At 36.7% G+C, this 15,415-nt stretch overlaps 1 protein-coding gene across 1 annotated transcript in view; it reads right to left on the reverse strand.

Moving 5' to 3' along the window:
* The window catches only part of GNAS (GNAS complex locus), a 166,113-nt gene that overhangs the window by 107,345 nt on the left and 43,353 nt on the right, over window positions 1-15,415 (reverse strand). The window contains exon 3 of the mRNA XM_027850574.1: window positions 9,907-9,909. Within this exon, the coding sequence (XP_027706375.1) occupies window positions 9,907-9,909 (3 nt within the window). The remainder of the gene's footprint in view (window positions 1-9,906; window positions 9,910-15,415) is intronic.

Raw genomic sequence — 15,415 nt, forward strand, 5'->3', positions numbered from 1 at the left:
ATTTTTTTCCCATCATTTTTACTGTGGTTTGAACAATATAAAGATTAAGTAGTGAAACCAAGAGGAAAATTGCTTCATTCTATTTGTGTTATTTTATAAAACCTCAAAGGCTGAATAGCTTTGATTTTGATTTACACATTGATAATTGATAAATCAATAATTACAGGGTATCAGTGATTTACAACTTTCTATTAACCCACATGTTTCCCCTATTAGAATGTAAGCTCCTTTAGGGTCAGGGCTGTTTTACTTTTGTCTGCATTTCCAACACTTAATAGGTACTTTAGAAAGGCTTAATTTGTTGGTTAAAAGAAAATGAATTAAAATATTTTTCTACTGAAAAAGTTAACTTTTAATGAAAAGAAATGCTATGGAAGGTGGCCTAGTCATACCAGATCTTAAATTGTGTCATAAAGCAGCAATCATCAAAACTACTTGGTACTGGCTAAGAAATAGAGTGGTGGATCAGTGGAATAGGTTAGGTACACATGACACAGTAGTCAATGACTACAGTAATCTACTGTTCAATAAACCCAAAGCCCCCAGCTTCTGGGATAAGAACTCATCATTTGACAAAAATGCTGGGAAAACCGGAAAACAGTATCGCAGAAAGCAGACATAGATCAACATCTTACACCATATACCAAAGTAAAGTCAAAATGGGTACAGGATTTAAACATAAAGGCTGATACTCTAAGTAAACTGGGAGAGTAATGAATAGTTTACCTGTCGGAATGGAAGAATTTATAACCAAATGAGATAGAGAACATTATGAAAGGCAAAATGGATAATTTTGATTACATTAAATTGAAAAGGTTTTGCATAAACAAAGTCAATGCAACCAAGATTAGAAGCAGAAAACTGGGAAAGAATGTTCACAACCAGTGTCTCTGATAAAGGCCCCATTTCAAAAATATATAGAGAAGTGAGTCAAATTTAGAAGAATACAAGTCATTCCCCAATTGATAAATGGTCAAAGGATGTGAACAGGAAGTTTTCAGATGAAAAAATTAAAGCTATCTATAGTCACATGAAAAAATGCTCTAAATCATGTTAATTGGAGAAATGCAAATCAAAACAATTCTGAGGTGCCACATCACACCTATTAGACTGGCTAACATGACAAAACAGGAAAAGGATAAATGCTGGAGAAGATGTGGGAAAATTGGAACACTAATGCATTGTTGGTGGAGTTGTGAATTGATCCAACAATTCTGGAGAGCAATTTGGAACTATGCCCAAAGGGCTATAAAAACGTGCATTACTCTCTGACCCAGCAACACCCCTTCTAGGTCTGTATCCCAAAGAGATCATATAAATGGGAAAAGGACCCACATGTACAAAAATATTTATAGCAGCAGTGGTGGCAAAGTTTTGAAAATTGAGGGGATTCTTTTAAGTTGGAGAATGGTTGAACAAGTCATGGTATATGAATGCAACGGAATACTATTGTGCTGTAAGAATCAATGAGCAGGCAGAATTCAGAAAAACCTGGAAAGGCTTATATGAACTGGTGCTGAGTGAAGTGAGCAGAACCAGAACACTGTACACAGTGACAGTTGTACTGGGCAATGACTAACTTTGATAGACTTATCTCTTCTCAGCAACGCAAGGATCTAAGACAACTCCAAAAGACTCATGATGGAAAATGCTGTCCACATCCAGAAAAAGAGGTATGGAGTCTGAACGCAGATTGAAGCATGTTATTTGCTCTCTCTCTCTTTTTTTGTTCTTTCTCGTGGTTTCTCCCACTGGTTCTAATTCTTCTTTACAACATAACTAATGTGAAAATAGGTTTAATATAAATGAATATGCAGAGCCTATATCAGATTACATATTGTCTTGGGGCAGGGGGAGGGGAGGGATGGGGAGAAAATTTGGAACTCAAAATCTTATGGAAATGAATGTTGAAAACTAAAATTAAATAAAATTTTAAAAATTATCTTAAATACATAAAAAAGAAAAGTTAACTTTTATGATACCCTGAAATTGATGTTTAAAAAGAGTTACTGTTTCAAATATTTTATAGCAGCATTAAATGTAATCGCAAACACACACAAAAAAAACTGAAAATAGCCTAAATACCTAACAATAAGAGTATGGTTAAACAAATTCTGATACATTAATGTGAAAGAATACTATACTACAGTTAAAAACAAAAAGTATTTCCTACCCAGTATAAATAAAATACTTTGTGCATAAACTAAAAAAAAAAAAGTACTGGGAATGAAAAAAAAGCTAGAAAGAGCTTTACAAAATAGTGGAAAGAAAAAAAACAGAACTGGAAGAATGTAATATGCTAACTAGGGCAATCGAAGGAGAATGAACAAAATAATATTGAGGACTTAGAAGAACTGACTTAAAAAACTGTCAAGATACTTTATGTGTCAATGTTAAATAAATACTATGCAAATTTAGTTTGATCATTTTGTTTTATGTTAAGCTTCTAATAAAATACTTAAAAATTATATTTTCTTTAAAAATATAAAAAAATTATATTTTCTTGTAAATTCTAGTCTTATCTATTCATAACAATTATATAATCAGTTTTCAAATTATGTTGTATGTCTATTAAAAATGTTCTATAGAGTAGAGCAGCTTATTACAGAGCTGTTAATATCAGAAGTCAAGTAAATGTCCCTTGAAATATACAATAAAGTATGACCTGAGGACATCTGAGAATCTCTGTTTTTACCATCCCACAGTAACCTCAAAGTTTCAATCTCTACCTCTGTCATAATTAGGGGTCCACTAGCCTCCTGACTACAATTAGTATATGTGATCCTAGGGCTACTCTTATGCAAAAGGCAATATAAAAATAGACTTTGTCCTAGCAGTGAAACTCATCTTAGTTTTCCAATTTGCTAGTGGAACAGGCTCTGTAGACCCTTTCCTACCTAGACTCTACTTGACTCTTCTTCCTGCTTTAGCTGATTCCTCTTTAAATATCCTTTGTCTACTTAAGTCTCTCTAGATAGGTTCAATCCTCTTTAGTAGAAAGTCTTGTTCTATAATTATTTATGTTATGAAATGCTAAAAACCTAATTATTACACAATATTATACTTAAAAGAGATCCCACAGAATCTCTCTAAATGTTTTCCTAAATGTGTATTTTATAGTTTAACTGAAGCATGTTGAATATTCCCATGCAATATCTAAGATATCCATCAACAAAATTTATCTATGCATTGATTTATGCCGATACTAGACTAAGTGACCTCTTCACTTAGAGAAACAAGTAGCTGTTAACTAAAAGACTGACAAAATTAAATGCAGCAGAGCATAAGTGGATTTCAATAGAAAGATAAAAATGTGAAAATTTAATCCAAATATTTTCAAAGTACCACCTCTATTCCAGTTTTTTACCATGTTGAGCTACTTTATATTCAATTAAAATAAAAAATTTGCTTTAGATATTTACATCTCAATTTTAAACTATTTGATAATTAAAAACTTTAAAATGTTTATAAAATTATTACTTGAAGAAATGATTTTAAAACTTATACTGTAGTAAAGTATCTCTAACCTCTAACTACTATTATTACCCTGATTTTCATGCTCTTCTAACCACCCTGGAAGATTTATGAACAGTTACTGCTCCAGGAGAATATTCTAGAATAATAACTCTCAGAGCTATTTTGCAGAAAACATAGTATTTTTTACTGGAAGGAATTATGACACACAACATTTAAGTTGGCAACACTAGGGGAGAAGAGAGTCACTGGTGTAGTTTCCCTTTAGTAAGAGTAGCCATTATTCAGTTCTTTGCAAGTTCAAGGTCTGATATATTTTAATGTTAGTCTTTATGGGTAATAGTCAAGTTTTGTTTATTTTTCAAATACAATAATTGCCATACTACATGCTAGGTAAGTAAGTTTCATATTTAATGAAATTATTTATAGAGACAGACAGATATAATATCTATCTATAATAGCATAACATAAAATTTCATAGTATATCTAGCAGAACTACTACTTATAGGAATAGAAGGTAAAAGTCTCAGGAAATAATAGTGCTATGGTCCTAACACACACACACACACACAGCATAATTACAGCTGAATCCATAAGAAAAGACAGTGCTCTGAAGAAAGTAAAAAATTCACAAAATATTTGAGATTTTAAATATTTAATCAATCAATAAGCATTTAATAAAAATCTACTCTGTGCCAGGCACTGGGTACTAAGCACTGAGAATACAAAAAAGAGGCAAAAGATAGTCTCTGCCCTCAAGGAACTTACAGTCTAATGGGAGAGACAACATGCAAACAGATATAAAGTAAGCTCTATACAGGATAAATAGGAAATACTTAACAGAGGGAAAATAAGTAAGAGGGGTTAGGGACGGCTTCCTGAAGAAGGTTGGATTTTAGTAGGGACTTAAAGGAAGCCAGGGAGGTCAGCAGTAGAAATGGAGGAGGTAGTGTGTTCCAGGCATAAGAGACAGCTAGAGAGAATTCCTAGAGGTATTCTGGTAAGTAGGGGGGGGGGGGGGGGGGGGGGGGGGGGGGGGGCCTAGAGTATGAAGGACTTTGAATGCCAAACCGAGCATTTTGTACTTGCTCCCAGAAGCAGTAGGAAGCCACTGGAGTTTATTGAGTGGGGTGAGTGGTGTATATCTGGTGATATCAGACGAGTGTTTTAGGAAAATTACTCTACTAGATGGATGAATGGAGAATGGATTGGAGTGGGGAGAGACTTGAGACGGGCAGACCCACCTAACTATTGCAATAATCAAGGCATGAGGTGATGGGGGTCTGCACTAGAGTGGGGCAGCATCAGAGTGAAGGGGGTATATTTGAGAGATGCTGCAAAAGTAAAATCAGCAGGTTTTGGCAACAGCTTGGATATGGGGGATAAGAGATAGTAAAGAATCCAGAATGACTCCTAAGTTGTGACTAGAAGGGACTGAGAGGACGGTGTTGCTTTCCATAGTAATAGATAAGTAGGATGGGTTTAGGGGGAAAGATAATGAGTTTTGTTTTTGACATATTGAGCTTAAGATGTTTACAGGACATCCAGTTCAAGATATCTAAAAGGCAGTTGGAAAAATGAGACTGGAAGTCAGCAGAGAGATTGGGGCAGGAAAGGCATCAGCAGAGAGAATAATTAAATCCACAGGAGCTGATGAGATTACCATATGAAGTAGTATAGAGGGGGAAGAGAAAAGGGACAAGGACAGGGCCTCGAGGGACACCTCTGGTTAGAGGGCTTGATCTGGATGAGGATCTAGCAAAGGAGACCAAGAAGTGGTGAAATAGGCAGGAGAACCAGGAGGGAATAGTGTCCCAAAAACCTAGGGAGAAGAAAAGATCAAGAAGGAGAGTGGTCACAGTGTCAAAAGCTGCAGAGTGGTCAACGAGAATGAGGAGGATTGAGAAAAGGCGACAGAATTTGGCAACTGAGAAATCATTAGTAACTTTGGAGAGAGCAGTTTCAGTGGAATGATAAGATCAAAAGCCAGATTGTAGGCCATTAAGAAGTAAATGAAAAGAAAGAAAGTGGAGGCAAATGAAAGGTTTGGGATCTGGCTGTCCCACCTTGTACTTTCACATGAATTTCAGGAACCCAGCCCCTGAACCCAGATCCCTGGCATTTGCCTGAGGCATCTAGCTCATCCTAGTATAATCCTTTCAACTGTCCTTTCATTGTGCTCCCCTCCCCCAACCCGCTATTCTCAGCTACCTCCAACCCAGCCCAACTTTTCATTCTCTGTTAGCTTCAGACCACCCCAGGCTATTTGCCACTCCTTAATCCCATCCAAATCTTTCTACAATCTCTTTCCCTATAAAAACATCAGTCTTGTCCCTCTCAAAAACCACTCACTAGAAATCTTGCCCACCCCAACTTGTGTTATAATAAATTCACTACTGGGACTGAAAGAGGGCTTGAGTGGTCAAATTCTTTCAAGGTAGACTCATGCTTTTTACCCTTGCATTTCAGGATTCCCAAGACCCCAACAGAGGCACCTATGGTAGATGCCTTTTCATGACGTTTAGCTCAAAGAGCAAAAGAAATATAGGACTATAGTTAGCAGAGATGAAAGGAAAGAAAAGTTTTTTTAGGATGAGGAAACATGGGTAGGTTTGTAGGAAACGAGCCAGTAGTGAAGGAGAGCTTGAAAATAAGTGAAAGAGTAGGGATGACAGAAGGGACAATATATATTATATGAAGGAGATTTATATTATATTACATTATATTATATATATGAAGGAGATAGTATAGAATGGGATCACCTGAACAGGTAAAAAGATCCCATTCAGTACCCGAGGCAAATAAACACAAGCAAAACTCACAAGCTCAGGGTTCTACTGTAGGGATCTCCCGTGGCAGTGACTGAGTCTCAACCCTGTCTGGAACCCACAAAAGATTATAGACACTGATTCTGCCCAGGAAAAACAGGGAAAGGGAAAGTGACTGCAAAAGGGGGGAGTAGTGGCATGCACTTAGGGCCACAGACTAGGAGGAAGGTATAAGAAATGAAGACACCTAAGAAAAGCAAACTTGAAACCCAGTTGTGGTCAAGCTTCTTCATGGGAAATTTATTCAACGCAAGGACCTGTCCTAGCTGAGCACCATATCCTGAACACTAAGAGGTTGAAGATCTTCACTAATCTAGCATCCAGGGTCAATAGTGAAAAAAAAAAGGGATAAAGAATGAGGATGAAATCCTGAAGCCTGAGACTAGAAATACAAGAGAAAGGCTGAAAAACCAAAAATTCAAAAATGAAAGCCTGAGGAAAAGCCTAGCTCCCAAATAAAAAAAAAATGTTCATAAAAACAGAAAAAAGCATGAAATCTCAAAAAAACCCCAAAAACCTAGAACATGTGAAACAAATATAATAACACAAATGGAAATAAACTACTATTATTTTGCAAATGCCCTAGAAACCATAGCACAATAGCAAGAAATTTCAGAATGGTTCAAAAGAGAAATAAACCTTTTAAAAGAAGAAATTGAGAATAAATTTAGGTCAGAAATCCGAGCTTTCAATACAGATTAAAACAAACAAAAATAACAGGGTAGAAAAAACTGAATATATGATAGGGAATCTCTCCAAAGGACTAGAAGGCCTAAGTGAGAAAACAACAAAAGGATTTGGAACACAGAAATATTGATATGGAAAAAATTAGGAGAAAAGAAGCATAACGTAACAGTGTTAAAAGAACATATCAATTTTATGCTATCCAAAGGGACTGACCTTGAAGATAGGATGTGCAGGGATAATTAGGTAACCAAAGGTCTCTCAAAAAAGCCCAACAAATGAAAAACTTGAAAGTTTATATTGCAGGAGGAAAAATATAAGAAAACTCTATAGACTACTGCCTATAGACAATAAAGCACTGACTGATTGAATCTACAGGATCATTGTTAGGAGAAAAAAAAATCTCATCCCTCAAACTCCAAGGCATGTAGTAATTAAATAGAGCAGTTTCAGTGAAAAACTATAAATTTTGCAAGCAGTCAATAGAAAGACCTTAAAATATGAAAGGAAATATAGTTTAAATAACACAGGATTATTCCACATTCACTAAAAATTGAGAGAAATGGAATAGTATATTCCAAAAAAGCAAAAGAGCTCAAGCTGCTTCACAAAATAATGTCATGTAAACTTGAGCCTAATCATCAAATTTTAAAAAGATGGATGTTTAACAAAATAGAGGTATTTAAGGTATTCCTGTAAGAGAGAGGGAGGAGAGGGAGAGGGAAAGGGAGAAGCAGAGGGAGAGGTGTGTAGAATATCTGACTTACAAACACTCCAAACAACAGAAACACAAACATGGAAAATAAGCACAACGATCAAGGAAAGATTAAGGAATGAAATAAATTTTCTTGTGTTTATAGGTTTTGCTTTGTTTTTAAGATTTGGTTGGGGGTAGGGAGGTAGGGAAAGGAAATGGAGCAACAAGGCGTCAATCATGGGACAAAATGGAACTAAAGGACTGCAGATCCAAATTTGAAAAAAAAAAGAAGGGAAAATTAAAGAATTTAATATTTCATGGACCAAAGCCCTTCACCCCCTATAAGTGAAAATCTTTCTGTGGGACAGAATGACAGAATAGGAGATTAAAAGGGATGACAGGGGCAGCTAGGTGGCGCAGTGGATAGAGCACCAGCCCTGAAGTCAGGAGGACCTGAGTTCAAATATGTCCTCAGACCAAACACTTGACACTTACTAGCTGTGTGACCCTGGGCAAGTCACTTAACCCCAATTGCCTAAAAAACAAAAAAACAAAAAAAACAAACAAACAAACAAAAAAGGGATGACAGAAGGTAAAGTCTACCAAGTCCACAGGTAAAGAGTGGATAGATGTTTTCCTTTAGTTTCTCAACAAAGTGGGGATTTCTGAGGGAGAAGAGCACAAAAGCAATGGTGTGAAAGGACTAGGACAGAAGCAATATAAAGAGCAGTCTTATACTGGGAGGTGAAAGGAAAGTGTCCAAATAAAGATCATTCCTAAGGGAAAGGAAGTATTTGATAATATCTGATAATAGGTTTCTCTGGGAGGAGTTTACACATTAGGAGACCACTTTCTATGAGAAAGAGTTGTAACTCTCTATACAACAGCTGACCCCAGATGATGGGAAGTTTAAGTCCCTATGGGCAGCCAGCACCCGGAATGGCAGTGGGGACAGAGAACCAAAAACAGCATAATACTATCTCAGGAATGCAGACTGACCATAGTATGAAAGAGCAGTAGGAGGCAGTGAAGATGGAGGGGAAAATTACAAACTTCATAAGGGAACACAGAGTGGCTCTTACCACACAATATAGTTTTCATCTTATGTGACTCTCTTCATGAATTAAAATGTCTAAGATCAAGGCATAGCTGAAAATATAGAGGATGGGATAAGATATACAAAGATAACAACATTGAAATGGAAGAGAAGAGGGAGCTTAAACCTAGTATTTTAGAAGCTTTATTATCATGGCAGAAAAAAGAATTAGAAAATGTATGGCCCAGGATGGGGAACCTGCAGCCTTGAAGCCACATGTGGCCTTCTAGGTCCTTGGGTGCAGCCTTTCAACTTAATCCAAGTTTTACAGAACAAATCCTTTTATTAAGGGGATTCATTCTGTGAAGTTCGAATTCAAAGGACTGCACTTGAGGGCCTTGAGGCCAGAGATTCCCCACCTCTGGTATAGCCCATAAATCAGAAAATAAAGTTCATAGTGGATAGGGAAGAGAAATAACGAGAAAATAGAATTTACAAAAATGGAACACAGTGAAAAAATGTTACTTAAAATAAATGGCTAGAGAAAAAGAGAGTAAGAATGATTTTGAACTTAACCGAGTGGAGTAAGAGAAGGATTAAAATGAGGGAGAAATAGAAAAATGAGAAAGAAGGAAAAATAAATTAAGAATTTAAGTAAACGCAAAGAACTTGGAATAAGATAATAAAAGAAAGTGGAATGGTTTCATATATTAACCATATTATAGTAAACTTTTAAATTTTTCTTGTTACATTTCAAGTTATATGCCTTGGATTTAATCTTGAGGTTTGGCAAAGAAAACAAAAGACTGGTATACTTAAGTGTTGGAAGGATTGTGGAAAGATAGGCATAATAGTACATTGTTACTGGAGCTGTGAATAAGTACAACTGCTTTGGAAGCAATTTGGAATTATGCAAATAAAGTGGCTCAATGTTCATATTCTTTGACCCAAAAAGTCAACTGCTAAATACATAAACATATATTAATGTCTTCATTAATGATAAAAAGAAAGACCCTATAAACACCAAAATATTTATAGCTGCACTTTTTAATGCAGCAAAGAACTGGTGACAAAGAAAATGCCCATTTATTGAGGAACAGCTAAATATTGGTGGTACATGTGAAATGGAATACAACTATGCTGCAAGAAACTATAATAAATACAGAGAAGCATGGAAAGACTTACACGAACTGATGCAAAATGAAGTAAGTAGAGCCAAGAAAACAATATACAAAATTACTGCAATGTAAATGGAAAGAAAAATCCCAGAACAATCACAAATGAATATTGAAAATTACAAAGAACAAGCATGAACCCAAAGAGAAATGAGAAACCTCTCACACATACTAATTTGCAGAAGGAAATGGAATGCAGTAGGTGCATAATAAATCTTGTCAACTGATTATTCTAGGTAAGCAAAAGGATGAATAAGAAAAGGATAAGTAACTAATACTCTATTTTAAAGGTTAAAGAAAAAACAAAATCTTAAAGGCATGTTTTATTAAAGGGAGCCACAATTGTAAAAAAAAAAAATTTAAAATTAGACATAGATTTACTGACCATCTTTATAGGCAACTTTTGCTGGCCCTTGGTTTGGTGACTTTAATTTCCTTCTGGCAACTGCCATTGGACCCCGAAAGTACAATATCCTCAATCTCTGGCCAGCTTCTCCCTCTCTGCCCCCATAGCTATCACAATAAGACTACATTGCTACTGTATTTGGGTAGTGGAAAGAGCATTGGACTGGGAACATGAGGCTTGGGTTTAAGTTGGACTCGAAGTTCACTGATCTATCATAGGAAGGAGCACAGATTCAGAGCTAGAAGGGACTTTAAAGGTAATTGAGTCCAATCCCTTTTGTTTGTTTGTTCATGCTTTGGTATGATCTTGGGAAAATTATTTCACTCAGATTTAGTTTACTCATCTGTGAAATGGAGACAACACTAGAGAAAAAAGTTCGTAAACTGTAAGGAGACTATATCAATGTATGAGTTGTTAAGAGCAGAGTTTATTATTAAGGCTTTAAGGAAATGAAAAGTTATGAATAGGACTTATCTACAAATTTGTGCTCAGGAAGTTTAGATCCCTTCAGAAATCTACACTGATTTCTTTGCAGGTTTATTATACTCTCTGTTCTGTTCATCTTGTGTCCTCATTTAGTTTGTAAGGTCCTTAAGGTTAAAGACTACAACTTATTTTTCTTTTTGATCATCCATAGCATCTAACATGATTATGAGCACATAATAGGCACTCAATAAATGCTTACATAATCACAAAATGTCATCGCTTCAATCCGGATGCTTAAGGTCATTGTCAATGACAATCTAATCCGTGGGTTTCAATAAGCCTAATTGGTACTCATATTCATCAATTCAAACTATTCAGTGCAGCTCTGAATTTTTCACCACACATGAAGAATGAGAATGCTTTGTCACTTTTTACTTTTTCTATTTGTTGGAAGTGGGAGGAGGAGGGAGATCACCATTCTTCCAGTCTGAAGTTCTTCACCTCTTTGCTATCTTTGACTTTTCACTAAGCTGAAATGTTCTCCAAAGTAACCAGTATTCGTTTAATTGCCAAATATGAAGACCTTTTCTCATCATCTTTCTTGATTTGACCACAGCATTCGACATTGCTGACCACATTCTCCTCCTGGATATTCCTTCCTCCTGGGCCTCTGTAGAAAAATACTTTTAAGGAAAGTACACAGTGATTTCATTTAGCTCCAAATCCCATGGAAACAGGCTACGAGGAATGAGAAATCTGAGATGTCTGTCCTAAGAACCTATACAAAACAAGTCTATAGGCTACAGCATTCTTATCAGCTGTACGCCTCTAGAAGTTTGTACCATAATATGTGCTTAAATCCTTAATCTCTTCTCTGAGTTGTCCTAACACTGCTCTGTCAGTTTTTCATCTTCCTGTCTGACCACTTCCTCAATGTCCTTTGCTGGATTTTAATTTATATTCTGATCCCTATTCCCCAAGGCTCTGATCTGTCCTAGACATTCTTCTCATCTTTCTACACTTTCTCATTTGGTGACTTTATCAGTTCTCATGGTTTTGATTATCATCTAAATCAGACGACTCACAGATCTCTATGTCACTGTCTTTATCTCCTCTGAACTTTTGTCCCCCATCACCAAACTAGATGTCCCATAGGCATATCAAATAATATGTCCAAAACAAGTCATTACTTCACCCCAAAACTCCCTTTTCCAGACTTTCCTATTATGGTTGAAGCACTACCATCACAGCTGAAGCAGCAAGATACCCTGAGAAAAAAGCAAGAGGCTGCTTGAGCCAGGCAAGTCATGTCACCTCCACTATCTCCTCTACCCTGTCCTTCCCTAAGACCTAATGGAGACATCCCAGGACCCTGAACCCAAGAGCCTTGGAAATAGCAGTGCTGACAAGACCACCAGTTCTATTTTTTGTGCCCAACAGCCATCACTGAAGGGAGAAATCATTGTGAAGAAGGGGCCCAACTTCTTGCCACAACCAATATCAACTGCTGACCAAAGGCTACCAGTGGGCAGTTAAGTCCAAGAGCCTTGGGAATAGAAGCAATATCCAGACTACCAGTCCTGCTTCTAATCCAGCCCTTGCAGCCATCATTCTGGGATGGAAGCCCCATGAAGATGTGGTCTGGCCAGGTGCTGCAACCACAGCAACTGATGACCCAGAAAACAAAGTTGTTGCCATAAAAATCGTGGGCTTTGTTAAGTGGTTCAGCATCTGGTGACAATATGATTTTGTTATTGGAAATGACATTAAAGATAATACATTACTATCTGCTTTGCCTTTCACCCTAGAGACATGGGACCTTTCCATCTGACTTGTAACTAAAACCCCCTATTAAGTGTTGTCTCCCACATTAGAATGTGAACTTCTTGAAAGCAGAGACTGTCTTACTTTTCTACTATTTGTATTCTCAGTGCTTAGCATAGTGCTTTGCACATAGTAAGTGTTCAATAAATGATCATTCATTCATTCATTCTAGTGACACAGGTTTGCAACTCGGACATTACCCTTGACCCCTCACTTTCCCTCATCCCACATATCCAAACAGTTCTCAAATATTGTTTCTACCTCTACAACATCTCTTGCATCCTTCTGCTTTTCTCTATACACATAGCTACTACCTGGGTTCAGGCCTTCATGACCTCTCACCTCAACCAATAGCTTCCTAATTAGCCTCCCCTCCCTCTCTAATTCATCCTCCACATAGCTACCAAAGGGATTTTCCTAAAGCACAAATCTTACCACTTCCTAACTCAGTAAACTCCAGAGGCTCCCTTATGCACTCTAGGATCAAATGTTGTTTCATGGTAATTTCATTCTTTTTAAACTAAAATTTATGTGAGTTTTTTTAACATACATAATTATCTATATATAATTTATGAATAAGCAAATGCGATTACTGGCTTACATTCAAAATTTATTATTAGGGCTATAAAAAAGTTTGGATAGCACTGAACTATATCATGCTCCCTAATTGCAGGTATATCCCAAAGCTCAGACCAGGCCCCTTTTCTTTCTCTCTCTACACTCTCTGACTTGGAGACCTCACCAGTTCCTTTGGGCTAAATTATTATATTTATGCAAATGACTTACAGACACTACATATTCACCCTAGCCTAGACTTTCTCTCAAGCACCAGCTGAACATCTCCAAATACTTACCAGACATCAGAGTAGTATAGTACAATTAAAAGAGTAATGGTTCTTAACTTCTCACTTAACCTCACCCTATATATCCAAACAGTCGTTCTACCTCTACAACATCTCTTGGACTTAACATGTTCTCACTATTCACACAGCCACCACCTTAGTTCAGGCCCTCATCACATCTTACCTTGCAACAGACTTCTAACTAGTCTCCTCTCCAACTTGAGACTTTCCCCACTCCAATTCATCCTCCACAAAGGTGCTCAAGTCTTTTATCTTGGGGATGGGTCTGACTATTTCACTACTGTGATCAATAAATTCCATTGGCTCCCAATTGTCTCTAGGAGAAAATACAAACTGCTCTGGCATTTAAAGTTCTTCACAACCTATCTCTATCTGGCAGTTGGTAGCACAGTAGTAGATGGAGTGCTAAGCCTAGAGTAAGGAAGATGTGAGTTCGAATCAGTCTCAGACCCTTAGCAAGTCACTTAATCACTACCTGCCTCAGTTTCCACAACTGTAAAATGGGGATCATAACAGGAGGTCCTTAATTAAGTGCTTCTTCCCTTCCCTCTTGTCCATCCTACCCCTCTATCTTTGTACATTATTCCTCTTCAAGACACTTTACCGGATGGCCAAAGTGGCCTCCTTGCTGATCTTCCCAGTGAGTGCTCTCTCTCTTATCCCCATCTCTCTGTACTGCCGACCTGCCTAATAGGACATTCCCTGTTATCTCCACTGCTTAGAATCCCTTACTTCCTTCAAGCACTGTCTTCCTTCTACATGAAGACTTTCCTGATTTTCTCAAAATCTGAAGATTTTGCTTGATTTTCTTTAGTAAACTGAAAAGGCATTCTCTTCCTTCTAATTTATTTACAGAAAAGGTATTCAAGTTTCATCTTTTTCCCTTACTGGCTTTTTTTGGGGATATTTATTGCCTTTCTATGACTGAAAAAAAATCAAACAGGAAGTCAAACTTTCTCGGTCTTAACTGGTTGAAAAGCTGAGAAAGAAGCATTAAACTTATACTGTTCAACTCCAGATGGGGGAACTAAGAGAAGTAGGAGGAAGTTGCAAGTAAGTCTATGAAGGCTTAATATAAGGAAACTTTCTAACATTTGGAGCTGTCTGAAGTGGAAGGTTTGAAAGTAATGTGTTTCCCTTCATTGGCAATGTTCAAGCAAAGGCTAGATGTTCACTCATTTATAGGCAGCATTTTTGCTTAGTGGTTGGATTACATTGCCTCTGGGGTCCTTTTGAGATTCTATGTGGCTTTGTATGAATCAAAGAGCTGCTCCTCATTAAAGCAAGCAACTTTTCCCATTTGGAAATGACTTTGGACTGTTAAGTTAATTTTATACTGATTAAATATCAATTACCTTTTTTTGGGGGGTGAGGTCAACTGATTACCCTCACAACTTTGATCAACAATGATAAGAACCAAGTATTTTCAAAATATATAATCTATTTTTAATATTTATATCATTGTTTTGTCTCAGACTATCAATTCCATCAATCCTTTATCTCAGTATTAATCTCCAAGAAACCAATCTTTAATAATTAAACCGCTCTCAACTCTGTAATACTTTGTTAATTATTGTCAAACCTTAATTTCAGGTAGTTTAAAATACATTTTTAAAAATATGAAAGAGGAAAAGAAAGTCCTACACAAAGAAGTTACAAGTTAAAAAAATGTGCCTGTTATTCCTTTGGGTTTAGATAAAATAGGAAAAATAGGAAGGAAGGAAAAATTGGGAAGATTAAAAGGAGAGAAAGAAAAGGTAAAACCTGGCAATCTGAGATTGGCCTAGATGAAGGGAGGTCAGATGAGTAAGACTTCTTCAATTACAGATATCTCCAGTTACAGACTCATCATTTTCCCTTTCTACTCCTTTATCTTTGGAAAGATTGGACTAAGTGGAAATGTGAAGAAACATCATAATAGGATATTATGAAGGGAAAAGCACAGCTAACAATCATAATCATGAATGTGGCTAAACTCCTTGAGAAGGTCATGTACAACAGA

This window comes from Vombatus ursinus, unplaced genomic scaffold, assembly GCF_900497805.2.
Source record: "Vombatus ursinus unplaced genomic scaffold, bare-nosed wombat genome assembly UNPS02000580.1, whole genome shotgun sequence".
Classification (NCBI taxonomy): Eukaryota; Metazoa; Chordata; class Mammalia; order Diprotodontia; family Vombatidae; genus Vombatus; species Vombatus ursinus.